The sequence below is a fragment of the Meriones unguiculatus genome, chromosome 19, assembly GCF_030254825.1.
Source record: "Meriones unguiculatus strain TT.TT164.6M chromosome 19, Bangor_MerUng_6.1, whole genome shotgun sequence".
Taxonomy (NCBI): domain Eukaryota; kingdom Metazoa; phylum Chordata; class Mammalia; order Rodentia; family Muridae; genus Meriones; species Meriones unguiculatus.
Genome location: NC_083366.1, coordinates 49,584,095 through 49,611,644, shown reverse-complemented (window position 1 = coordinate 49,611,644; position 27,550 = coordinate 49,584,095). Strand labels below are relative to the sequence as shown.

At 44.6% G+C, this 27,550-nt stretch overlaps 2 protein-coding genes across 5 annotated transcripts in view; one reads left to right on the top strand and one right to left on the bottom strand.

The window, feature by feature from the left end:
* The window catches only part of Nqo2 (N-ribosyldihydronicotinamide:quinone dehydrogenase 2), a 43,699-nt gene extending 30,506 nt beyond the window's left edge, over nucleotides 1–13,193 (bottom strand). The window contains exon 1 of the mRNA XM_060372610.1: nucleotides 13,054–13,193. The gene's annotated coding sequence lies outside the window, so the exon portion shown is untranslated. The remainder of the gene's footprint in view (nucleotides 1–13,053) is intronic.
* Nucleotides 12,974–27,510, top strand: LOC110561379 (serpin B6-like). Of its 4 annotated transcripts, XM_021657767.2 has the most exons (9): nucleotides 12,977–13,105; nucleotides 13,838–13,919; nucleotides 15,106–15,163; nucleotides 17,444–17,618; nucleotides 18,921–19,073; nucleotides 20,221–20,338; nucleotides 23,134–23,276; nucleotides 26,545–26,700; nucleotides 26,995–27,510. In XM_021657767.2, the coding sequence occupies exons 4-9, from the start codon at nucleotides 17,454–17,456 to the stop codon at nucleotides 27,397–27,399; spliced, it is 1,140 nt and encodes a 379-aa protein (XP_021513442.1). In that variant the 5' UTR covers nucleotides 12,977–13,105; nucleotides 13,838–13,919; nucleotides 15,106–15,163; nucleotides 17,444–17,453; the 3' UTR covers nucleotides 27,400–27,510. The 4 variants fall into 4 exon arrangements, with proteins under 4 accessions (XP_021513444.1, XP_021513442.1, XP_021513443.1 ...); XM_021657768.2 differs by lacking the exon at nucleotides 15,106–15,163; XM_021657769.2 differs by lacking the exons at nucleotides 13,838–13,919; nucleotides 15,106–15,163 and having other exon boundaries at nucleotides 12,974–13,105.
* The last annotated feature ends 40 nt before the right edge of the window (nucleotides 27,511–27,550 follow it).

Here is a 27,550-nt window from a genome sequence, read left to right as displayed (position 1 = left end):
ATGCCTCATTATGGTTCATGGGAACCATCTCATGATGTCTGTAAATGTATTACTTATCAGGAGATTGAGAAGAACACTCCCTGTCTATCCAGATATGACATCACACAAATGTCTCATGTTCTAAGACCAAGTAACTTCCCCCAGTGATATAAAAGGACCCCCTTTGTAACTCTTTAAGTTATCTAATATTTATACCAATAAAGATACGAGAGGCATAAACTGAAGTACTGACCTATGTATAAAATATCTGTTTACAAGCCTGATTCTATGACTAAACTACTAGCTCTTTAAAAATCTCTTCCTACCCACCTCATCTGCCTTTCTCTTTAAGGCAAGAGCTCCTCCAAACCTGAGAGGGGTCCTTAACTTTCTTTCCTAGAATTTTGTTTTACTTGTGTCCTGCCAACTGCTTCTCTTTTGTCCCTGTAAGTCCTGAGAGAATCTCTATCTGTTATCTGGAGCTCCCCCAAAAGGCTTATCCAAGCCAAAAGAGAGAGAAAGAAAAGTTTTACCAAAGGTCCAATTACTTATAAAAGAGCTAGCTCCTCCTCTACACCCTTGGCGGACTGAACTAAGTCACTGTCATGGTGTTGGTGGGGCTCCAAGCCATGTCAGTAGGGGCCTAACCATTTTACCTTTATGGTAGGAAAGTTCAAGGCCACCCAGCTAACTTTGGCTCAGCCATAGAGCAAAGACCGCAATACCTCTCCTAAGCAATGTGCCTTAAAATAGGCAGGAACTTTCCACTTTTTAGCATTCTTATCATGAAGGCTTTTAGAAGCATACCCAAGAAGCTGCATCTAACAAATGCAATATCCACTTAGGCTTTTATACTGTGTTAATGATTAGGGTTTTTTTTTTTTTTTTATGTACAATAATCAATCCTGTAGCACTCTTCCATCTCAAATGGGAGATTCTTGCTGAGAATTTTCTTTCTTTGTTTCTGTTTCTCCAGTAATACACATTCTCCATTAAACCTCATATCAGTTCTGATTTGGTAAATACTTTTAACCCTACACCATCAGCTTGTTATCCACAGCCTGACACCCAGCAGGCATAGAAAGGAAGACCTCTAGATTTGAGTTCTGTTTCCCTAGTTGAATATTAAAGCTTTTCCCTATGGTTTGGCTCACTTTGAGAACCGGACATTAAAGTAACTGAACAGTTAGACCTTTGAAACTGCAGGAGTGTTTTGTAAGGACTCACGCTTAAAGTTAGATGGTTTGTAGTTTTGTTGTTTATGTATTTACTTTGGAGAGAGAGTGCGTGTCTCACACAGCCCTGGTTGGCCTAGAACTCTATCTGTACCCAGGATTTCAGATTGTACTCCCTCTGAGTACTGGGAATGCAGGCACTTCCCCAGGTCTTATATAATCAAAGCCAGAGTTCAATGTAAGGGAAGCAAGCACTCTTCCAGCTGACATACATCCGGAGCCCAGTTTGTGTTACATAAAAAACTACGAAAGTATCCTAAGGTTGAGCGAGAGGCTCGAATAACTAATGAAACATTGAGATGAGAGAACAAAGCTTCAGGACTCTGGCGGTCCAGATAAACTTGATAAACTGCCCAGTGAAAGTGACTGCATGTACTTATTGGTGCACAAGAAGATCACATGTGATACGATTGATTTCCTTACATGCTCTTCCAGGAACACAATTTAAGCCACACCCTGTGGCTTACAGACCGGTCATCCTAGGTTACATTGTCACTTGATCTTTTTCTACCACCCCACTCCAACCCCACCCTCCCCTGGGCAGCCTGCGCCCCACATGGTTCAACCAAGGATCCTCCAGGCCCCAAACCCACAGTCAGGCCCTGAGCAAAGTCCTTCTGGGTCATGGCCAACGGAGTCCCAGGTCTACCTCAGGCCCCATTCTGTCTCTACCCCTTCATCCAGGCTCCACCCTCACTACCACCCTCTTCTCAGAATCCCTGTTCTCCCAGGGCTCAACTCTCTTGAGTATGTGACCTCACCCCTATCTTCTGGACCTCAGCTTGGCAATGCCCCAGGCTCTATCCCAGGCCCCTGTAGCCCAGTCCTATTCCCAGGCATGCTGGCTCTCAAGTGTATGGCCAAAGCTTCTGTCTAGTAGGGAGTGAGTGTGTCATGGGTTTTAAACTCTGGCTGCAGCAAGTGGAGACTGGCTGGGTTTAGGGACAACTGAGAGGAAGGGACACTCTAAGAGTGGGCAGAGCTAAAGAACCTGAAGTTTTCCCAAGTTTCTGGGACCCTTGGGCAGTTTAGGGCTAGGCTAGGGTGTCCTTAGGTCCCGAAAGGGTAAGGCCTCTCCTGTCACCCATGTGTCATATTTCTTCAGTGATTTAGAGTCATGATTGTCCTTGTCCTGGCTCTTTTCAGAGCAGGTGAATTCTTGTTGATTCATCATGATCTGTTTCTGATTCACCAATCATTTTTTCTGGATGTCTAGGGACATGACACTGCCAGCCTGACCTCACCTCCCTGCACTACTCTCCACAGAGGTCACAGGTTCCCTCCAGTGCCAACAGATCCCTCTAGCACGTGCTCAGGAGGCCGAGCCAGTGCATTCCTGCTCTAAGCCAGACCACACCAGCCCCACCTTGCTTTCTGCCCTGTTCCCAAACCTGGTGCTTCAGGTCTGTTCATAGAGAATCTTAACATCTGATTCCACTTCCCTGCCATTCATTCCTCCAGTCTCCCCTCTGCCTCCTCTCTATCCTCCAAGAAGACCAACTGCCCTTGCCCCATCCTCCTCCATTTGAAAGCCACTGCACTCAACTCTAGCCACCTTCTTCTGTTCGACAGTATTTCTTCGTGGCCCCAAACCACTCAGGTCCTTATTTAGAACCAGCCCCTCTTCTTTGTCCTTGATAACCCATTCCTTTGTCTTTTCCAGCCCCTCTGGCCTCTCCTCTTTTTTTCTACATTCACCTTTATGTATTGAAATTCCTGGAATCCTCCCCCTCTACCCACTGGAAAAGCACATTGAAGCCTGTAACTTCAAGCTATATCTATTTGACAGTTATGTTGACACTTGCTGCCTAGACCCCTCCTGAATATCCCATGGAACCCCAATCTTTCCATGTTAACATTTAAATTGATTCCGCATCTGGTGACACAGGCTTGTTATCCCAGTTATGTAGGACACCAAAGGAGTTTGAGCCTATCCTGGGCTACAGACAAAATTTAAGGCTATCTTGGGTGACTTACTGAGACATTTTCTCAAAATAAAAAGTGAAAAGAAGACTGGGGATGTAGCTTAGTGGTAGAGTGATTGCCTAGCATTCAGGAGACCCTGGTTCAGCCCCCAACACTCAAACAAACAAACAAACAAACAAACAAGGACTACTGAGGTGGCTTAGCTGGCTAAAGCATTTGGCCTGCAATACTGACAACCTCCAAACCTTCCTAAAAGTGGAAAAGAGAGAACCAGCTTTACAGACTTATCCTCTTAACCCTGTGGTGGCCTGAGCACAACCTTCTTAATACAGTTTTAAAAGATTTATTCCCTTTTCTGTTTTTCCACTTTGCTTGTCACACTCATATACCTGCTGGACCAAGTCAGACATCTGGGAGTCACGTTAGAGTCCTCCTTCCTTACTCACCAAGTCCTCAAGCCCCAAGACTGTCTATCTTCTTCATTCCCCACTTAGTTCCTTTTGTTCTAAGAATGGCAATGTTGCATTCCTGCCTCATTCCCATTCCAGCCACCCTTCAGCACTGCTTTTTCTACCCTAATTTTGATGTTGAGTACTCTGGTTTGCCTTTTTTTTTTTCTTCTGTTTTTCTTTTTATTGAGTCAGGCTTTCTCTGCATAGTCTTGGCTCTCCGTGTAGACCAGACTGATTTTGAACTCCTGGAGATCTGCCTGCCTCTGTTCCCTGAGTGCTGGGATTAAAGGCTTGCACTACTATGCCTGACTCCCTGGCTTGCTTTTTGTTGATGAGATAAATTTCACTGTCAAAAGCAGCTGGAATGATCCCTCCTGTGTGTCATTTACTCAGCTCATCCTCATTCTTCAGTTCCCAGTTCTAGTGTTAAAGACTCTGACACCCTTTTTGGTCCATATTCCCAAAGACAAACATTGTTTCTGCTTCTACGTGTTCTTGCCTCTATACTCAGCAAGGGTACTGCACATACCATACCATAGTTTATCTGCTTGTTCATCTGTACTGAGTCCAGAGACTGTATCTTCTCTCGTTCTGTCTCTAAGTAGCCCCTGGTCAATTCAGTAAGTAGAATAAATAAGCAATTATGGAACAAATGAAACAACTATTCCATATCTGGCAAGTCACTGGCACCGTTTCCCCAATTCTACACAGTTCGTGCAATAAAGTTATTAAAGCTGATGATCAAACATCAAATTAGAAGAACAAGATTGTACTTGTTCTAGGGGACTTTGCCTGTGAAGTTACATGGTTAACTCAGAGGCTGGGAAGTACCCTGTCCTTGGGAAGGTCCCTTGTTGTTTTTAGACAGCTGATGGCCCTGGAAAACAGGAGGGCCAGTGTGTGTGTTTGGAGGAAAAGTCTGAGGAATGCTGCTGTGATAACAGACAGCAGAGTCCTGTTCTACCAATCGCTTTCTCCTTGAGCTCAGCAAACCGATGCCTTCCTCATAAGAGCTGGGGTTCTGTGGTTCAGGGTAGGGATTGTGTTCTTTGAGTGTCCCCAGCAAAATTCATGCTGAAGCCAATCATGTGAGGGATTAAGAGGTGAGGGTCTTTATGGAATGATTAGGTCATGAGAACTTTGCTAATTCATGTATGTACTAAAGGATTAATTGGGCAACAGGATACCCTTTCTCCCCTTCTTTTTTTGTTTGAGACAGGGTTTCTCTGCATAGCCCTGGCTGTCCTGTAACAGTATGTAGAACAGGCTGACCTTGAACTCACACAGACCTGCCTGCATCTGTCTCCTGAGTGCAACGATTAAAAGCTGTGCTACCACGGCATGGCTGGCACTGGGCTTTCTTGAATGGGTTATTATAAAGCCCATTTGTCCTTGCCTTTTGTATGCATGCCCTTCACAGCGTCAAGCCCTGTGCCTCATCAGGCTCCACAGTCTCCACCAACGACAAGACCCTCACTACTGCACAGTCCCTCGTTTTTAGACCTCTTAGCTTCTAGAATGACAAACTGAATAAGTCTCCATTCTTATGAAAGTGTAGTCATAACAACAGCAACAACACATACTAAGGCAAGTACACACTGAGAAGGTGAGCTTCCTGTCTTCATTTAAAGATAATGAAAACAAGTTGTAACCACTTCACCAAAGAGGACTAATAAATGACCTATCTATCTCATGCCACTTTCATTTTCATTCTAGAATACCAAAGCTCGAATTTTGTCATCTAACCTACTATGTGAAATCCAAATGCGTCTTTGTGATGGTTAGCTTTGTCAAGCTCGCACAACCTAGAATCACCTGGGAAGAGGGTCTCCGTGATGGATTATCTACATTGGGTCAGCCTGTGGGGTTAGTTAACTTAACCAATTAAGTTAGTTGATGTGAGACGATTCAGCCCACTTTGGGAGGCACAATTTGTAGGCAAGAATTCCCGAGCTGTGTAAGAGTGGTAAAGTTCTGCAGAGCATAATCAAGCATGTGAGCATCTATGCATTCATTCTTCTCTTTTCTCTATTGTGGATGTGATATGATAAGCTGTTTGAAGTTCCTGCCTTGACTTGCCCAGCATGATGGACTGTGTTCTGGCACTGGAAGCTGAAATAAAATCTCTTTCTCTATAAGCTGCTTTTTGCCAGGGCATTTTATCATGGAAATAAAACTAGAATAATATTAAAGTATTATTAATTCATATTAATTTAATTTAAATTAAGTTATATTAATTATAATTAATTTTAAATCATCTAATATTTATATCAATAAAGACACAGGAGTGGTAAACTGAGGTAAAAACCTGCTAGCTCACCAAGGTAACTATTTTCTGAACTATATATAGAATATCTATCTACAAGCCTAATTCTACAACTAAACTGCTAGATCTTTAGAAATCTCTGTCATTCTACCAAGTTAGTCTGCCCTTCTCTTGAGTCCCTCCAAACCCAAGAGCGGTCCTTAGCTCCCTTTCCTAGAATTCTGTTTTACCTGGGCCCTGCCAGTTGCTTCTGTGTTGTTCCTGAAAGCCCAGAGAGAAAATCCCCATCTCTTACCAAAACTCATTCCACAAAGGCTCTTCCAAGCCAAAAGAGGGGGGAGCTCTCAAAGGTTCAACTGCTATAGAAGAAGTCTTTAGCTCCTCCCCTGCATGCTTGGCAGGCTGACCCATGTCACCATCACGGTGGTGGTGTGGCCTCCAAGGGCATTTTATCATGGAAATAAAACTAGAATAATATTAAAGTGTTAATAAATATTATTAAACTAGAATAATATTAATAATATCATCACATTAGGTGTGATGATAATTTATATTAGAGTGTTTTTTTCTAGTCACCTGTTCTAAATCCCAAATACGTGAGACAGAGACTTTAAGCACTACAACTGGGCAGATTCCCATTTATAATAATCTTCTATTCTAGTCTTACTGTTTCCCAACCTTGTGTTTCAAATTGTTTGCCATTTTGGTCCTGTCTGGGATGTTAAAGCTCCATCAGGTCAGTTCTTAATTTGTCACGTCCTTTCTCTACCTCCTCTTGAATTCTGTTAAGTCCTCGCCCCGAATTTGGTATGCCAAATATTCAGGTAGGGACCACAAGGGAGAAGAAGGAAGAGGAGGTAGAGAAAGGATGTGGCAATTAAGAACTGACCTGATGGAGTAGAAACAGCTCAGACAGGAGCAACATGGCAAGTAATTCAGGACACATGGCTGGGAAATAGCAAGACTAGCATAGAGGATTAGTATAAATGGATATCTGCCCAGTTATGTTACTTAAAGGTTATTAACAAATTTTATAAGTCTCTGTCTCATTTCTTTGGGAGCTAGAGCAGATGATTAGAGAAAAAAAAAACAAAACCCAAAATATAAATTATCATTGCAAATAGGGACCCAAAACCATCTCACCTTTTTGATGTGGTAGCTCAAGGTCATCCAGCTGACTTTTTCTTGAGTCATAAAGCAAAGAGCACAAGATCTCTTCCAGGTAACTTGTCTTATAATAGGCAGGAAATTTCAATTCTTTAGCATTCTTATCTATGGAGGCTTTCAGAGGCACACCCAAACTCCATCTCTTCGGGCTACACCTAACTGCATCTGACATCTCTTTAAGCTTTAATATTTTGCTAACAACTAGGTTTTCTGTGTACAATAATAAAATATCCTGCAACAAAGAAGGCCATTGAATTTGATCAGGGAAGTATCGCTTAGGTCTCTAAGACCACCTGGCTATAATGCAAGCCCAAAATTCAGCTCCTGTCTCCCCCAGAGCTCCCCCAGCACAGGGACTGCAAAGACTTGGTGTTCCTAGGTACCACTCACAGGCTGGCTGAAAAATTATCTTCAGGCCCTATTCACCACAGGTTTATCATTGTTTTTATTTTACCATCTTATTGATTGTGTATGTGTGTGTATGTTTGTGTTTGTGTGTGTGTGTGTGTCTTATGAGATTTCCTGGTAAAGACTCCTGTGGTCAAACTCAGTAGCTGTCTCTGACTTTGTTCTTGAGGGAGCAGTTTTCCTGGCATCCTCATGAATCTCCCTTCACCAGTCACCCAAGACCTCCTGGCCAGGTGGTTGTACACCTGAAACCTGTCTTACACGAGGGTAGTCCCCTCTTCATTTGCATTTTGAAACAAATTTCCCAGTGATACAGCTAGCTTCTTTTGCTTTGGAGAAAGAAAAACAAAGAAGCATGTCAGGGAATCAGGCCAGTCAGGAAGCTGATCAGTGAGAAGAATTTAGTAATGGGGGTTTATTTTCAAAGCGACTGAGCACAGATAGAGTCTTGAGTCTGAAATCTGCCTTCTGAGGTGATTTGGGATTTTGTGGGATAAGGAGGTAGGATTGCCTAAGTCAAAGGGAAAAGTGACTGTAAAGAGGTGATGGTGTTCTTACCCCAGTGCTCAATAGTCAGGATTCTTCATGGGATGATGTTCAGAAAATGGTAGTGTTGGTTTGGTTTAGGACAATTTTCAGGCCCTTAAAGACAAAAGTCTTCTATCAGAATTCTGAAGTGAAGTGCCAAATGTTTATAGTAAAATAAAATGGGGTGCTTGGGACTGGAGACAAGGCTCAGCACTTAAGAGCACTTAATGTTCTTCCAGAGGGCCTGACTTCTCTTTCCAGTGTCTACTTCAGGTGGCTCACTACTGTCTGTAACTCTGCCTCCAGGACATCTGATGCCCCCTTCTGTCTCTACAGGCACTTGCACACACATGACATACACAGTAACACACACTAAATATATATATATATATATATATGCTAAAATCACTGGCCTACACTCTCAAGGACCTTTTGACCTACACTGGTGCCATCCTCCCGGCCTGCTGCAGCTGAAGGGCTTCACCTTGAATGTGGGTTGAGCCTGCAAGCTTCTGAAGCATCCTCACGAGAGCAGATTCCCTGGTGGAGCCTGCAGCAGCCTTTCCTGCCCAATCACCTGTTACCTGCGTGGTGGGGTGTCTGCTTCACTTTTATATTAGCCTAGTACTATTAGGCATGCTTGTGTGAGTAACCCAAGAATGTCTGAGAGGCAGATTTTGTGTGGCCAGCCTAATTGCCAATTACAGTCCACAGACAGTGCTCTCCACACTGGGGATGGTAGTTCACAGAAGGCTGGCGGGAGAAGTACGAGGCTGAGATCAGCTTGAGCTATCTAGTGACTTCAGTGAGAGCCTGTTTAAAACTACCACAAAACCCCCCCAAACAAACAAAAAACATGCAAATGTAGTTGGAGACTAATAAAAAATTGTCTGGATATATGACCTCCAAATTAATAGTTTTGCTAAAAAGTAAGCAGTAAAAAGCAAATGAAGCAGTATGACTTACATAGGTTTGAGTTAGATGGTTTTTGACCAGCTATTCTTTCAAAAATCTCCAGATTAACAAGGTTCTTCTAATTTAACTTTTAAATACAAGAGTATCATTTTAACAGTAAAGACATAATTGAAACTCAGGTCGTGAAAACTATCTTCTCAGTGGCACCTGCAAGCTTCATGGCCCTGGCTCTCTGGGCACCTGTCTTCCAGGTGCTAGTTTACTGTATTGAGCTGGGAAATGCAAATGTCCTTTGAGCCACTGAGCAAGAGGCTGATAAATAAAAAAATATATATTAAAAAGAAAATAGCACCACTATTGAGCTCTTGAGAAGACCATTTTTCAGTTTTGGTTTTCTTTTTTATCAGACAGGTTTTTTTTTTTTTTTTTTTTTTTTAATCTCCTAGTACTTTGCTAGCTGTTTCTGACTGTCACAGTTCAAAAGGTAAATGATATACTAAATTCTGTTGTGATGTTAAACACAATTTAGTCCCTTCCAGCTATGGCTGGATGTCTCACTATAGTTCTGCAAGTTGATTCTTGAGAGCTTTCTGCCTGCTTCTCCATCTCTTCCCATGCCTGACTCCCACTAAGTTTGCCGTTTGCTTTCTAAAGGCACTGAGGATACATTGCATACTCTCTGCCACCCAGCCCTCTGAGTCTTTCATTTTGTTTGTTTTTGCTTTTAGTACACTACTTTAAAATTTATTCTTTGAGAATGTCATAGATTATACAATGTATTTTGATCATATCCCCTCCAACTCCTGCTAGACACTTCCACCCATCTCCTTCCCAACTTTATTTTCTTCTCTTTCTCCTTCTCCTTTCTTCTGCCCTCCCTCCTTCCCTCCCTTTCTCTTCCTCCTCCTTCTCCTCCCCCCTCTATAACCTACTGAGTCCAATTAGTACTATCCATATATAGCTGGATATAGGGTTGCCCTTTGGCTCATAGGCAGTTTGCCAGGTGCAGCACCCCGATTCCACCTCCCCCAACAGCCATCAACTGCCAGGTGCAGCACCCCGACTCTACCTCCCCCAACAGCCATCAACTGCCAGCAGTTCCTCCTAAAGCTCTTCTCTTATCCATACTGCGACGTTGACTGGCTACGGGCCATCTGCAGGCAATAATCTGTTGCGTTCGTAGATGTAATGGCCCTATTGTGTCCCGAAGGCACAGGGTGGCAGCAATCTTCTGGAACCCCTGGCTCTTAACATCCTTTCTTCTCCCAGAGAGCGGATTAATACTCCTCCCAGAAACCATAGGATATATATATAAAAAAAAAAAAAAAAAAAAAAAAAGCTAGTGCCAGCTATGGAATACCTTCCTTGGAGTTGTTAGCCGGGGAACGCCCAGAGCCTCTAAAATAATACAGGCTCTTGCCATTGCTCCTGGCTGCCACCAGAACTCAATGGAAAGAGCCTGTGGCTGAGTCACCACACAGTTTAGTCTCACAACTTGAAGAAATCAAATTGCTCCTGGTTTGGAAGCTTCCTCCGTGCTGGGTAGCTTTCATAGGAGCAGAAGGTTCTAGGCAGGGTGCTGCGAGAGATCCCACTTGGTTTTCTTCATGCTCTCCTTTCAGCATTGTACCTGGACTGTTTATAGAATGTTTTGATTTTGACTAAGTTCATTTTGATGTCTCTGTTTCTGTCTGTCTGTCTCTCTGTGTGTGCCTAGATGCATGCATGTTGCAAATGATTGAAACTTGGATCCTATGAGTGGTCGGCAAGCACTTACAACCTTGCCTTTTGCTCTTCTCCGTCCTCTCACAGTGGCCTTGCCCTCATTCATCCATTATCCCTGGCTCTACCAACATGTAAAGGCTTCCAGTACAAAGGCCTGGAGACTCAGGCTCTGAAAACCCCTGTGGAAAAGTAAGAAGCCCAGGAGACTGAAACGCAGGAGACTGATGAGTCACTGATACCTCCTGGTCTTTTTTTTTTTCCTTTTCTTGCACCATCCAGGGTCCACAGGGCTGAAGCTCTCTACCAAAGATAAGCACAGCTAGTTCCTCATTAAATGAGGAAGAGAAGAGAGGAAAGAGGAGAAAATATAGAAGACCTGTGAGGGATGGCAAACAGTAGCCTTTATATTCTTCCTCAGGCTCTAGAGACTGGTTTGCCAGGCTTTATCAAAAGTTGCCAGCACAGGGAGCTGGGGCAGGAGGTGGGGAGGTCAATGACAGAGTGAGTATGGGCTTAGCATATGGAAGCTCTCAGTCCAGTCTCAGAGGGTAAAGGGGGGAGATTCCAAGCACCTGCCCATTCATGCCCCTCAGGAGTTACCTAAAGAGGGAAGAAAGGGCACAGTAGACAACTTAATCCCAGGCCTCCCTCGCATTAACACCAGCACTACTTAGCCACTGGGGTAATTTACCAACTGTGTACTTGTATCACTTCCTGTTAAAAATGGCTCCTTTTGACTGTCACCATGTCTTTGATAACAAGCCCATTAGAATACACACTATAAAAAAATGATAGATGTGCTTTAGCAGCCTCATGTTGAGGGATCTTTCCTCTGCACTATTAACCTACAGGATCTAGAAACATTTCCTTAAAGTGATTTACTAAATCAGAACAAATCTAGTGTAGCGGAGGCACCTCCCCTGCTGTGACATGACCACTGCGCATCGTGAAGCAGCGTTGCTGTGGTGACCTATAGACTTGACAAGGATGCAAGCAGACAGCCAGAACTACAGTAATGGTAACAAGGCTAGGAGGCTCGCCCGCAGCTTCTGCTGTCTTCAGATGTACGTAATGGCGCCCCTGCTGCATATAACATAATTGAAAACGTAAGACCCTAAGAATCAACCCGCACAAAAGACTAAGGAAGATTTCTGTTTCTATCAGAGGAAGCTCCGCCCTCCTCCCCTACCCCCAGCAACTTACAGAGTGATCAATCACAGAACGTTAGTCTTTTTAGGAAAGGGGAAATTAGAGTTCCATATAGAATTTTAATAGACCTAAATGCATCCTGTATATTTTGCAAAAAAGCACAGTATATTTTGCAAAGAACACGCAGGAAGGATAAACTGGAATAAACTGGAGTGGACTGGAGAAGTCTCGGGGACTAAGAGCATGTGCTGCTGCTCTTCCTGAAGCTCAGGGTCCACTTCTCAGCTAACAGCTTCTGTAACTCCAGCTTCAGGGGACCCATGCTCTCTTCTTCCCTCCCAAGGCCCTGAGTTCATGTATGCAAACTCACACGATAAGCACACAATTAACTACAAACAAACCTGGAGCAGAACAAATGAAGGACGGGATGTGGAGGATATTAAGATACTCTGAGAATTCCTTTGTTCCACCACTTCAAATGTAAAATTTTACAGCTGGGGTGGCTCCCTGGTTCTTTACTGACATATACTATGCAGAGGGGCCAGGGCCTCTGGTTGACACCTCCACAGGAAACATCCAATGTAAATGTCAACAGGGTCATTGTTGGGAACCCCAGGTTTAGGCCAAGGGTGAAAGGATCTGTTTCCGGAGTTGACCTGTCCTTACAGGTTTAAAACCCAATCAACAGTCTCCCCACCCGGTCGTCTTGCTTCCTATCAGGAATGCAAAATGGCAGACAGGGTTTCCAATCTTATTTATATAAAATCTCAGCACCCCGGAGTCCGACTTTTCCATTCTGGAGTAGTGGAGTCTTGGGACACAGGCACTGACCAACTGTCTGTATTTTTGTGTGCCTGCTGAACAAGCGCTCTACCTCCAGCCCCAGTAGTTAAAAGTCTTTTTTTTTTTCCTCCCTCACTTTAAACATGTGTTCTGTTCAGTCGCACTTATGTCCATCCGGTAAGTGCTGGCAAACTGCCGGTGTCCCTTAGGGCTGTCCTTCAGCCCATAAAGGCTCAGTAAGCAGGCTGAAGGAAACCACCCAGACTCCAGCCTGCATAACACCCCTGCACTCCTAGAGCTTGGGTGTAGCCAGAGCATCCAGAAAGTACCAGGAAGATTAGCAGCCCAATCTGTGGTAGTGTGGCCAGGAGCCAGCGGATGAGCTAGACTAAAGGGGTGCAGGCGCTCACCTGGCCCTGCCCTTTGCCCTTTCTTAGCCGAGGCGTCCCGCTCCCTGGCCTCCAGGCTCCGCCCGCCTCCCCGCCCATCAGCTATTTGAGGGCCCGGGCGCGGCCCGTACCTCCTCGTCTCTCCGTTCTGCTCGCAACCGGCCAGGAAACCGAGAGTCTGGGGTACGCTCTGCTGTAGGCTAACTGTGGCCCGGGCGCTGGGGACGCGGGCGGGTGTGGCGCGCGGCGAGAGCCCAGAGGGCCTGGCTCGGGTTCCCTCTACAGCGCAGCGGCCTCAGCCGGCTGTGACGCCGCCGGGTGAGCCGCCTTGTGATCCCGGCCTGCTGGTGGCATCGCCGCCCTCCCAGATCCACTAGCGTCCTTGGAGGAGGAGGCTGGCGAGGGATGGGGGCGACGCGGAGCCGGCCCGGCTGCAGCGAGGGGGTCCGGGGCTACAGGTGACCACGCATGTCCCTCGGTCACGAGTGATCCTGGAGACCCCGGGCTGGTGACGCACTGCGACGGGGCGTTGGGATCTGAGAGGGGAAAGGGAACAGAGAGAGGCCAAGGGCTGGGTGTTCAGGCCCAGGCTGTGCTGGGGAGTTCTGAGAAATCCTCAGCACCCTGGAGGCCCACGAACCTAGATACTTTTGAGAAACAATTCCAGATCTTTGAAATTTTTTTTTTTTTTCCTATTAAACTCGCGCCAGAAAAAGTGTTGGGAGATTTGATGTCTGTTAGGCTAGGAGGAAGGACACAGGCAAAGTTTTGACAGGGTTTCTGTTCCAGATGAAATTGGCTTGTAAGCGAGTGTTTCCCTCCTGTCTTGTTTTGATGGACCCAGAGCCTTTTTCTGCTGAGCAATTTCTCTGCCACTGTGCCATAAGCGTGGTCTTCCTCTCTTCCTTCCCTTAGGTCTGTTTTGAGAATCAGAAGTGCGGACAACTAGCTTTTACGCGGCGTTAGCCACACTGGTTGTGAGGGAAAGCTGAGTGAGGTTTGGCATTTATTTATTTATTTTTTTGCCTGCTTTTGCCTGTGATAGAGCGCTTCCGGAGGCTGCCCATTTCCTTCCTCCAGTGGTTTGGGACTTGGGTGTGGGATCTGATGTATCAGGTAATCTTGGGTAAATGTATGTGATCAGGGACCATAATGCTGGGTCCATGAAATGACTGCTGTTATCAGTACGCGTGGGGCGTGTCCCAGGGTTTCGTGGCTGCCCTGAGTAATTGTATGTCCTACGACTTGTGCCATCCCACAGAGAGGGTGTGTTTGGGTCACTCTTGCCTCCATACACCAGGTTTATGTGGCTCCCCATACCTGCCTGTCTCCCCATACCATCCCATACATGAATTTCACCTTTAGTCAACATGGAACAGCAAGTAGAAACCAAAATCTGATAGAAAACATTGCAGGGAAACTGAGACGTGTTTCTGCACACCTGCAATCCCAGCACTCAGGAGGCTGAGGCAGGGGAATGGGAGTTTGAGGCCAGCATGGGCTGTATACATACACACACACACACACACACACATACATATACTTTTTTCCTGTCCTTGTTTTCTAAACAGTATGGTAACAGGGACCATTTAGCTAACATTTACATTATGGTGTGTATTTACTCATGTCCAGACCATTTAAAATATGCAGTGGCATGTACATTTGCTAGGTCAAATATTAAGTTATTTTACCTAAGTAAATTGAGCACTTGAGGATTTTGGCATCTTTAGATACCAGCTGATATCCTTCAGATATCCAAGAATGACTGTTAAAATTCTATTATTTCCAGCCCAAAGCATCTTTAGATTAGTTTAGTGAGTTACAACTAATTCAGGCCAATAGCAGTAGATTGCATTAGAGTAATCAACAGCTGTGGCCCCCACATCCTAGTATCTGGCACAAAGAGCCTGGAAGCATATGCTTTAGGATCATATGGAACGCCAACCCTCTGTTTCCAAGCTTGCTGGACGTGGGGTTAAGCCATACAGTTAGTCTTTGCAGACCTTTCAGAAGTGTGCTGGGCTACAGTGCTGGCAAAAGGGAACAGATACTTGACCCTATTGCTTAGCTGCCATTCTCAGCTAGCTACCTCTGTAGCCACTGGCCTCAAAGTGCCATACAGATGCCATTCTTTGTGTGTTCTTGGACTTGGAGAAGATTGGTGATGATTTTCTAATTGACAGATCTGGAATCACTTAGGAGACAATACTCAGGAACACCGAGAGTTACTGTCTTGATTAGGTGAGTGTCTTGGCTGGGCTTTTGAGGGACTGTCCTGAGTAGATTAGTTGAGCTTTGAAGACCTAAAAATGGACAGCACCATTCTCTGGGCTGCATAAAAAGAAGACAGCTAGCTGACACAAGTATTCATCTCACCCAGAACTCTGGAGCTCTAAGGAGCTATGAGCCAAAGTGAACTCTCCACAAAGTTGCTTTTCTCGGGGTATTTTATCACAGTGACAGACATTCGGGAAGTCCTGGGTGAGGTCAGCCCAAATGTTTTAGCATCTGACAAATACGTAATGCAGAAAGAGAGAGCACAGAGTCAGTTTACCAGAAATGAGCAGCACTTTCACAACTGTTTCCAGAGTGAAAAGGACAATCTCTTTGAATTGCTAGTTTGAAAGGGTCTCCTAAGAGCCCAGAAAAATGCATGAGTAGGGCGTTTCTGAATATCAGAAATAAGAATAAGAGTCTATAAGCTTTCAGAGTAGGGGTTGGAGAGGGGCAGAGGGATCTGGAGTCATTATGTCATCAGACCTTCCAATAGCAAAACTGGTAGCCAAGAAGTGGTGAAGCTAGAGTTAAAAGAAACAGATGTAAAGTTACATGTAACCTTTTATAGACCCTGCCAAACCCAATGACATGGAATAATACATTTTCAGAGTTTCAAGAAATGAGAATAACTGCATTCTTTCTTAGAAAGTGGTTGGTCAGTGTGCTGCATCAAAATAAAGGAATGAATGACAAAACAAGAATATATTTGGGCTGAGAACAGATGATATAGGGAAAGAAGTATGAGCTTTATATAGTATTCATAGAGAAGGGTCCAGGAGTTCTATCACTAATATGGCCAGTAAACACTAGTTGGTATAAAACATCCATGTAACAAAAGAGTAATATGATTGAGATATGAATACCTCCGAGTGCTAGTGGATCTCAGAAGAGTCAAGACCATAAGAATTTGTAATGGTGATCTAATTTAAACCATGGTACATGAGAGCCTTAAAGGAGTCATCTATCCCACCTTGTCAATTGGTGTGCCCAACCATAGCAGGGGACTTTCTTTCTCTCTCTCTCTCTCTGTCTGTGTGCGTGTACCTGTGTATGCATGCATGCACACATGCTTATGTTGTGTAGGTGTAGACACAAGTCTTGGCTTGCACGTGGAACTCAGAGACCAACCTTAGGTGTGGGTCCATGCCGTTCATTTTGTTGGAATAGGGTCTCATACTTTGCCACAACATTTGCTAGGCTTCTGACGTATGATCTTGCAGATATTCTCCTGTCTCCACCTCCCATCTCACAGGATTGGAATTGTAGATGGGTGCCACCTTGTCTGGCCTCACACGGGTGCTGGAGCGTCAAACTCAAGTCCTTAAGCTTTCATGGCAGACGCTATCCATTGAGCCATTTCCCTAGTCCAACATCTCTATTTTAAATCAGCACCAATACTCAGTCTGTTCTCCAAACAGTCAGAGTTAGTTCTTTACAAATCCTCTCCTGAAAGAAAGCAAGAGGAGAGCAGTACCTTGGCCTTGGTCTGGAAGAGTTCAACATAGTATCCTCTTGTTGCTGTGAAGCCAGGATATTTGAGACCAACAGCTTGGGCAAAGTAACCAGTATAAAGAGATTCTCACTAGCCATATGAACACAGTTTTGTGCACCAAGAAGAAAAAAATACCAGGTAACTGGAAATATTTATTAAAAGGCTTGTGTCCATGAGTAAATTCAAATGAGGCAAACAAGATGACTTAAAGGCACAAAAGAATTCAGCAGTATTTACACTTCTAGGAATGTTAAAGCTGTGCCATGTATTCTGTTCTTATCACTACAATCTTTCCCTTTCTTGTAGCCTGTTACTTCCGCTTTCCATGTTTCCATGAGTTCCCAGCCTACCTGGGGAAGTCTTAGAACTGCTGTACTGTCTGACTGCGGAAAAGGAATTTGACAGCTGCTAGTGGCTGATGTGAGAGCCAACAGGCTCTGCTCCTGCGGTTGCTTGCTTCCAGCCTGTACTGCTGCATGTGTGGACCTTCTAGCTGGTGGATCCTTAGCTGCCTCTTGGTCTCTGAGCCAGCTTTTTCTGGTTCCCTGTGTATTGGTTTCTGCACATGAGAAAGTCGAGGCACTGGCCCCGGTTAGCCCCAGCGGGCTGTATCACTTCCTGGCTGTGACCTTTGCTTTCCAGGATACCTTTTCCCTTTTGTTGACTGAGTCACAACATCATAATTCGAGTGAGAGTGAAGATATGGTCTACACATCAGCCTGAGTTTATGTGTTATTATTTCCTCATTCTAGGCTCACCATCATGGATCCTCTCCAGGAAGCAAATGGCACCTTTGCCTTAAACCTTTTGAGAATACTGGGTGAAGACAGCTCCAAAAATGTATTTTACTCTCCCTTCAGCATCTCCTCAGCCCTGGCCATGGTCTACATAGGGGCAAAGGGAAACACTGCAAGTCAGATGATTCAGGTAACCAGCGCCATGTCACAGCAGCTAAATATCATAGATTGTTCGTTGAGCTGGTCCTCCACATTCTCCATCTCAAAAACAAACAAAGAAACAAAACAACAACAAACACACACACACACCATTTTGAGGAATAAGTGGCAATGAAATGACAAAGGTATGGTTGGAAAGTTGAGGGGAAGGATGCATTATGTCTGTTAATATCTGCTCACAGTGTGTATGTGAGGATTAGCAAACACCGAAGGGGTGGGGCCAGGGCGCCTGTGATCTCTATATTCTTCTCTAGCCCTAAGGAATCTCAGCTTTTTCACAGGTAGGGAACACTAGACTGGTCTTGTGCCAGGACCTTTAAGTTTCCTCCGAAAGGAGGTCAGCGTTGGCTAGGAGGCCGGGGAAGATTCACTGGGCTCTTCTTGGATGTATTGCTTTAGCTACGGAGGTGCATGAACTGCAGCGACAGGCATAAGATGGGGAGGCTACCTTGGGCTAGGACTCTGCATTCTGGGCTAGTTCTCGGCAGCACCTTCCATTTTTATAAGACGCACCGTGTTTGTTGTTTTCTCAGCTTGCCTCCTGCCTGACGGAGTTAGGGCCTATAGGTCTGCCTTCAAGTTAAACTGCCACGCTTTAACTTCCAGGCTATCCTATCTACGGATAGGCAGTTCATCTGTTTCCCACGGGAGCAGCTGAAGCCTTTCATGTAGCTCTTCAGCAGGCTTGGAAAGTCTAAGGGGCAGATCTAAGGTCTGGCACCCAGGTGTTCCCTGTTGGCTGGGGTCTTGCCGCTCTTCCAAGCAGCTTTATGTGGTTGCAGTCAGTCCAGGATCTTCCACGTGACTTGCTGCAGGATGGCTTGGATTTCCTTCCACCATGATGGCTAGGAACAGGAGCATAGATGTGGTAGCCACCAAGGCCTAGAACAGGGTCACTCTTCTCAGTTCTTGTGTTCAGACAGTGCAGGAACCAGCCCAGACCCAGGGGCAGGGAGGAGAATGCATGACCTGAGGTCAGAAGCCAGCTGCCCTTGAATGACAGCAGCTCTGCTTGGCAGCCACGCTTGAAGCCAGAGCACAGTTCGTGACCGTGAAGAGCTGGGTGTGTGAAGTGCCTTTTCTGCTCTGACCAGGGCTGACAGGGCACAGGGGAGGACCCTGGAGAGGGAACATTCAGGAACTTTCTTCTTCGATCCTGTGGTTCTTTGAGGGGCAGCAGGGATCTGTAAAATTCTGAGGATGAGTTTGGTGTTGACTCATTTCCTGTAGCTGGGCCTGCTGAGGTTGTGCTTTCAATCTGTGTTGCTCTCAGGCTCTTTCTTTGGATAAATTCCGCGGCAAAGCAGAAGGGGATGTCCACCCGGGCTTCCGGTCACTCCTCACCGAGGTCAACAAGACTGGCACGCAGTACTTGCTCAGAACAGCCAACAGGCTCTTCGGGGAAAAGACTTGTGATTTCCTGGCCGTAAGTGTTGAATCCTACTCAGAGACATTAAGCTGACGATTAGCCCCACTTCCTTGCCCTCTAATGCAGTTTCGTATTTGTCTAGATGATTTGAAACCACGAGTAAGTATATTCTTATTGCACAGAATGTTTAAGCAAGAGCCATCCTCTAACTCTGCCCCTTCCACAAATAAGAGCTTTTTATACACGGTGATGTATGCTCATGTACATAAAGAAATTCAATTGGTAACAGTTTTTTCTGTGTGATACTATTACATATATTGTTTTTAATGTGTTTCTCTTATTTTTTGAGTATACCCTGCCTCCTTATTATTACTGCTACTTGCTGTTGTTGGTGTGAGAGATGGAACCCAGGGTCTCACACATTTAAGCCCTGGGCCCGCACTGTAAATACCGTTCAGTTTTATTAGCCATCATAGGAAAGTCCTGAGTATAGATGTTTGGTGACAATAGGAAGCCACTTGTCTGTAGGCGTAACTACCTTGTATACAGTGCAGGCCATTAGCAACAGAGTTCTTGAATGTAGATTTATGCCCACGTGCATGCATTGCTATCAGATACATATGTAAAAAGAAGGAGGAGCCTTAAGATTGTAAGATGTTAATGCTTCATTGTTCTCCCAAATGGCCAGAGGTATCAGCAGAGTTCATTTCTGTCCGTGTTGTGGGCTATGCACAGTCTTACTGTTTTAAATTTTGGTCTTGAGATTGGAAACATTTTTCTTTTTCTTTTTTTTTTTCATTTTTCTTTTTTTTTTGAGCATGCCCAAAGTGAATATTTCTAAATCCAAAAAAAAAAAAAAAAAATCTGAGATCTGAAAACTTCTGAATCTAAATTACCTCTGATCCTGAGCATATATGGTAATTTTGCTCAGCTTATATACGAGTAGTCCATTCATATATTCTGTGGACATTTTTTGTGTTGTGTTATATTTCTTTATGCTAATTTATAAGAAATTTCCTTTTTGCAGTGTTTGAGGTCAGTCTTATCTTTTTATTGTAATTTTCTAACCTATTTCAGATCTACCCTGCTTTAAAACATGTGATAGAAAGTGGGTGCAGCGGAGCGTCAGGTCAGATAGCAGTAAGTTCTATGCAATAGTACATTTATTGATCCATCGATCGATTGATTGATTTCTCTGTCTCAGTCCTTTAAAGATTCCTGCCACAAGTTCTATGAAGCAGAGTTGGAAGAGCTGGACTTCAAGAGCGACACAGAGCAGTCCCGACAACACATCAACACCTGGGTAGCCAAAAAGACCGAAGGTGAACACGGGGTGACTCTAGTGTGTTTTTAGTGCTGAGACTTCAATCCAGGGATCTGAGCATGCTGACAGGGTCTCCTGTGCCACTGAGCCACACGCCAGGCCCTGTTGCAGTTAGCCTATATTTTTTAAATGGTACATTTATTTACTTGTTTGTTTATTATGTGTTTGTGTATGTCTCTGCACACCTGCAGTCAGGATAACTGACAGGAGTTGGTTTTCTCTTTGTACCCCTGGTTGCTAGGTTTTCTACTTAGTTCTTTAGGTTTGGCAGTGAGGGACTTTATGTGCCAGGCCATCTCTTGTCTCTAGACTTTTTATTTTAATTTAATTAATTTATTTTTGAGATAGGGTCTCATTGTGTAGGCTTGGCTGTCCTGGAACTCACTGTGTAGACCAGGCTGGCCTGGACCTCTGGGATCTACCTGTCTCTGCCTCCTGAGTGCTGGGATTAAAGGCGTGTGCCACCACAACAAGCTCCTGAGACAGAACTCTTAAACTTGGCCCATCACAACTCCTTTTTACCCGAGAAATTTTTATGTGACCTTGCACAGAGTACAAACAGGTATACATTTATCTTTAAAAGAATCTTTATGTGTATGCCTGCATAATTTTATGTGAACCCTGTGCCTTCAGGGACTTGCAGAAGCTGGAGAGTGGCAGATTCCCCTGGAACTGAAATTACAGGCAGTTGTGAGCCACGTAACATGGGTGCTCTATGAACTTTTAACCATGTAGTCAATCTCCTTATCTCCCCAGAGAGGTAATAGCTTGATGCTTACATGCTGGGAATGAAAATATGAGGATATTGTAAATCTGTTTTTCACAATGAAGCTTTTCTGTCTATAAGAGCAGAAAACTTTGTATGTAGATCACAAATCCTGCATTCCTAATGTGACAATTTTGAGTATGAGCTGAGGTGTTTCACACAGGGTTGGCATTGCATTTTTTGGCACAGCACAATTGCGTGCACAGTACAAAGTGCTCATGTATGTTCAGGACCAAGGGCACAGTGGAGTGGTGAAGCAAGATGGGTGCCACAGCCATAAGCACCTTGGGTTCATCATGCATTTGAATTTGAATGAAGTTTTGGCTATTGCATGTTCAGAAAGCTTTGAGTATTGGCAGTTTTTCCCACTAGCCCCACACTCAGGCAGTGAGATCCCAACCTGCAGCTGAGGAGGCTTTGCTCTACGTAGATACAAACTTTACAAAGCCGTCTCTAAAGTATTGTCGGAGTCTGATACTTTGCCTAGCTTTCTCCTGTTCTTTTTAATCTTTACTTTTTAAACACAGTGGCTCACTATGTATCCTTGGTTGACTTATGACCTGTTATATAGACCTTTGGCTTCAAATTCAGAGATGGGCTTGTCTTTGGCTCTGGGATTAAATGATCTGTCACCACATCTGGCTTTTCCCAGTGTGTCTGGGATGTCTCCCAATATTTGATACACCTATTTGAGAACTCACCAACCTGCTGTGTCTCCCATCCTTGGTCCCTCTCTCCCTCCATCCCTTTGTTCCTCCTATTCTTCCTCCTTCCCTTTTTTTCTTATTTTCCTTCCCTTATTTTTCTTGTCCTTTTTAAGGGTTTTTACAAAGAGTGCAGAAGGCTTTCACGCTAGATCTTCAGCTCTTCCCTGGTTGTGTGCAGTGCTCCCATTGTGTAGTTCTGTAGCATGGCTGCAGATGCTGGGCCCAGCCCACATTTACCTGTGGCTGTAGACTGCTTTATATTTGTAAAGTTCATTTTATAATTGCTATTCTACTTTCAATTTATTTTTAAGGTGATACATAAATATGCATATTGGCAAAGTTCTGTGTAATTTTCAATGATACCTATATATGTGTGTGTATGTGTATATATATATATATATATATATATATATATATATATATATAATTTCAAATATCTTTAAATTTAAATTTACTACCAGTCTATTTTAAAACAACTTAATGTTCCTTTCTTAAAGTTGTATGCACCAATTACCTCCTTCCAGCTCAAGTGTTGCATTTAAATTTCAACTGCGTGTTTAGTATGGATTCAGACATTTTATGTTTTTATTTGGACAGTGAAGTTTTTCTTACCAGAACCCTTTTCTGCTTATTTTTCTTCTCTCTAAAGCTTTCAAACGGTTTGGCTTTGGTGCTGGAGAGATGGCGCAGCATTTAAGGGCAAACACAAACTTCTGTCTCAAAGGAAAAAAAAAAAGAAAGAAAAAAAGAAAAAGAGTTGCCTTGGTCATGGTGTCTCTTCCCAGTAGTAGAACAGTGACAAAGATGAGACCCAGTTAGCTAACAGAGTTGACTGATATATGCCACGGGCTCACCTCCTCCTCACCACGTTGGCTGTCCTAGACTCATTTTGTAGATCACGCTGGCACTAACAGAGATCCACCTTCCTCTGCCTCCCTGAATATTTGGATTAAAGGGATGCACCACCACTCCCTTCTCCAAAGCCACTCTTATTTTTTAAAAAAGCATCAAATTGGGGGCTTGCTTACAGTTTTAGAAGGTTTAGTCCATGATCATCATGGTAGGAAGCAGACAAGTATGGTTCTGTAGCTGTACTGTAGCTGTAGCTTTACATCGTGATCCACGGGCAGAAGGCAGAGAGAGAGGACCTGCTATCAAAGGCCATTCCCAGCAACACACCTCCTCCAACAAGGCCATTCTTAGGAATCCTTCCCAAACAGTTCAGCTGAGGACTAAGTATGCAAATATATGAGCCTATGGGGGCCACTCTTTTCTAAACCAACACAATTCTTTAATTTCTTTTTTTTTAATTCCTTTCAGATAAAATCAAAGAGTTGCTGTCTGCGGGTACAGTGAATTCAGATACTCTGCTGGTCCTTGTGAATGCCATCTACTTCAAAGGAAACTGGGAGAAGCAGTTTGACAAAGAGGACACCAGGGAAATGCCTTTCAAAGTCAGCAAGGTAAACAGCAGAGCAACAAGGAGACTCCTGTTGAGGTCCTCTGTTCACACTGGCTTCTGAAACAATATGAGGCTCCTCCTATAGCCTGTGCCTGTCCTGACCCTGGGCAGCTCAGCAGCCTGGACTCTCTCTCTCAGCCTTGAAGCCTTTCTCTTCTCTTTTTCTTTTGCATGTTGCCAAGGGTGGCTGAAGGCTACATGGTTTCAGACCTAGCCCTGCTTCTGTCATGGGTTATGCTGTCACTGGCAGCTGTTGAGGCCAAACCTGATGGCAGATCTCTGCAGTGTACAATCTTTTATACAACTTTCTAAACTCCAGATGTGGTGTATGAGGCTCCTTGTGCCCTGAATGCAGCCCATTCCTCCTGGTTCCCTTCAGTAGTGCACATGCCTTTCTCTTCAGTGTGTCTCCCTTGTGTCTTCCCCCTCCTTCAAGAGGACCACAGCTCCTGCTGGTTGCCGCAAAACAATTCAGTGGGAAAATCTTTCTCACCTTGCTTGAAAAACAGCTGAGGACAGACAGCTGTGTAATGAGTGCCTGGCTTATGGCCAGTGCTCAGTAAACACCGAATCAGTGCATGAAATTTCAATGTTAGTTTCATGGGATAAACAGAGATTTTTGCTTACACTCAAGCAGACAAAGGATGTCTATGTAGGATAGACTCCATGTTCAGCCTCTTCCAAGTTGGGGCATGTTAATTCCTGATGGCCCACAGGTGTTTTTGTTTGTTTTGTTTTTAACTGTAGCTAGTTCTCCTAGTTCTCTTTCTCTTTCTCTCTCTCTCTCTCTTGCTTGGTGCATATACTCTTAAGGCTGACAAAACAAATTAATTACATCAATCACTTTCTGGATCATTAATTCAAACCTTGAGTCTCCCAGGCAAACTTGAATTTGAACTTCCAATTTCTTAGGAAATGCAGTTTATTTTAAGCTTTATTCTTAAATAAGCTGTTCTGTTTTTTCCTGATTAAAGTATTTCTTTAATACATGAAGTCACTTGTTGACAAGATGTAGCTTAGGACTTCCTTCAGCTGCAAGCAACAGAAACCCTACGTGACTATAGTTGAACTCATCCAAGTTCATCACCCACCAGGAGGGCAGCAAATGGGTAAAGCCTGGGGCTGCCTGCCTGGGGTGATGCTCTTGGGAACTGGCTCTCCTTTCCTGGTCTGACACCCTTAGCATGGGCCCTTTTTCCTCATACTCACACCAGAGCTCTGACTCTGCAGTTCACAGGGAAGGACATAGGACTGAGAACAAGAAGCCTCCTTCTGAGACTTTCCCGTATACTGCATATGTGGACCTACTTACTAGGGCTCCCGCTAAGTGCAGAGCCAAGAGGCCTTGCCTTGCTAACTTGCGCCTGTACTAGCACAGACTGCTCTGTGGCTACAGCAGATGCTGACTGTAATCCATATAGGTGGCCATGCCTCCAAGGGCACAGGATTTTCTGTTGGTATAGATTTGTATGTAAATTATGAGCAGTGTGTCTGCTCATTCGTTTGCCACTAATAGAGTCTTCAGATGTCACTTGAGAACTCTCTATGGACCAGGAATAGGTGAAAACACAGTGGCTGGTGGGAGGGCTCCAGAGGCATCCAGGGGGCATGGCAGGATGCTCTGCTTGGGTGTCTTTGCAGTGATGGCCACTGAGGAAACTTTTGCTCTAAGGTGGCATGTGAGCAGACACCAGGACATAGAGGTGTGTTCCAGGTTCTGTGTTCCAGTGTGCTGTGCAGAAAGGGCCTTAATCTAGTTAACCACAACACTGCAAACAGCCCTATGAGTATAGTGGGTCAAAGAAGAGAGAGTGAAGTAGACGGAATAGGAAGGAGGGCAGGCTCTTTTTTCTATTCCAGGGTGTTTTCAGGGCGTTAACAACTTTTGTTCCTGCTGTAGCTGTCCCACACAAAGGAGTCCAGCCACAGCAGTGTGGTCTGACTTGCCTTGTGCTGGGGCTTATGGCTGCTCTGCTGAGGTCAGTGAAAAGTAGGTCATCACAATATCCCAGGGCTGTGCTGCTGGCCGTGGATGATAAAAGTAAAGCCAGAATTTGGTTATATTTCAAAGGGACAGACAATACAGTATGGTAATGAGTCAAATGTAGGGTATCAGAGAAAGGTAAGAGGCAAGGATATGAAATGGTTTTGGCAAATGGAAGGAGGACATCACTGTCAATCAAGACAAGTAAGAGGTGTAGGTAGAGCAGCTGTACAAAGGAATGTGAAAGTGCAGGAGTTGGATAGACTATAAAACAATTACTCCAGTGTTCAGGGAGAAGTCCAGGCTACAACAGTGAGTGTGGGAATTATGTGGTCAGCCATGAGAATGAATGAGACCCCAATAGAATAGAACTGTTGGCCCATGACATCACAGGTGTTTGTAGATTGGGCCAGTCAGCTTTCTGTCACTAAAATGTGGAGGTAACCAACTTAATAAGAGAAAGGGTTTATTTGACTCAGCATTAGGGATGTAAGTGTGTGATGAGATGGACCCATTGTTTTGGGGCCTGTTTTGAGGGTTCTGGAATGGAATGCTGGGAGCAGGTATTAGAGCAAAATGGTTCATTCCAAGGCCAGCAAGTAAAAGAAAGGAAAACGTCCAGGATCCCACAGTTCAAGGGAACATCCCAATGACATAAATACCTCCCACTAGGCCCCGCCTCTTAGAGATTCTATCCCTATGCCAGGCATGGTGGCACACACCTTTAATTCCAATGCTCGGGAGGCAGAGGAAGGTAGCTCCCTGGGTTCAAGGCCAGCCTAGTTTGTGTAGCAAACTCTAGGCCAACTAGGGCTTTATGGTGAGACTCTGTCTTAAATGAATAAGATTCTACCTCTTCCCAAACTTGCACACTGAGGACCAAGCCTTGAAAAATGTGCCCTTGGGGTCATATGAGGCCTAAACAAGTGTTTGAGAGGCTAATGAAGTCAATTCAAGAAATTGCTCCCTGGTCTGAAGAGATAGCTCAGCAGTTAAAAGCTCATGTTTTTCTTGAAGAGAACCAGAGTTCAAATCCAGCACCCACTGGTGTCCCCATAACTATCCATAACTCCAGTTCCAGGGGGTTTGATGCTTTTTTCTGAAATATGCAAGTACCAAATCCACATAGCCATGTGGTACCAGTACATACATGCAGGCCAAACACTGATAAAATATCATTTAAAAAGCAGGTATTCCTAGTTGCAGTGCCTGGCTCCCTTGGTTGAATTTGCCCAGTATGTCACTTGTGTCTCCTTTCAACTTGATGTTTATCCATCCTTTACAGAATGAGGAGAAACCTGTGCAGATGATGTTTAAGAAGTCTACCTTTAAGATGACCTATATTGGAGAGATATTCACCAAGATTCTGATGCTTCCCTATGTCGGCAACGAATTGAACATGATCATCATGCTTCCAGATGAACAAGTTGAACTGAGAACAGTAAGGACCCTGAGACCTCGATGAAGCTGTGGAGAGAAAGAGTGGCATTTGGGTTTCTGCTGGGGCAGCTCTCCCAGGCTCCCAGAATCATGCATTTGTTTTCCTTTCATTTGTGGGACTGGGGTGGGACCCAAGGCCTGGGGCATGCTTGGCAAACACTCACCACTGAACTGTTCCCTAGCCCTCCCAGCTACCATATCACCCCACAGCCATACTTCTTGGGCAGTGCAGAGCTTCCCCATCTTGGGAGTCCTGTATGAGAGCATTGTCCTAAAGTCTTGAACTCTCTTCTAGGTGGAAAAGGAAATAACCTACGAGAAATTCATAGAGTGGACAAGGCTGGACAAGATGGATGACGAAGAGGTGGAGGTTTTCCTCCCTCGGTTTAAACTGGAGGAGAACTATGACATGAAGGATGTCCTGTGCGAGCTGGGCATGACTGATGCCTTTGAGGACAGCAGGGCAGACTTTTCTGGAATATCTTCCAAGCAAGGTGTGGCTCTCTCCAAGGTCGTGCATAAGTCTTTTGTGGAGGTCAATGAGGAGGGCACAGAGGCTGCGGCTGCTACAGCTGCCATCATGATGCTGAGGTGCGCAAGGTTCGTCCCTCGCTTCTGTGCCGACCACCCCTTCCTCTTCTTCATTCAGCACGCTAAGACCAACGGGATTCTGTTCTGTGGCCGGTTCTCCTCTCCCTGAGGAAGGGATGCTCCTGTCAGTCTCTTACCCATTCTTTATGGTTTACCTGTGACCCAAGTGACCTTATCCATAAGTGCATTGACAGCATTGAAATAAAGGGCTTTCTAACAACCCCCACCTTCAAACTGAGTGTTTGTCTGCCTCATGGGAG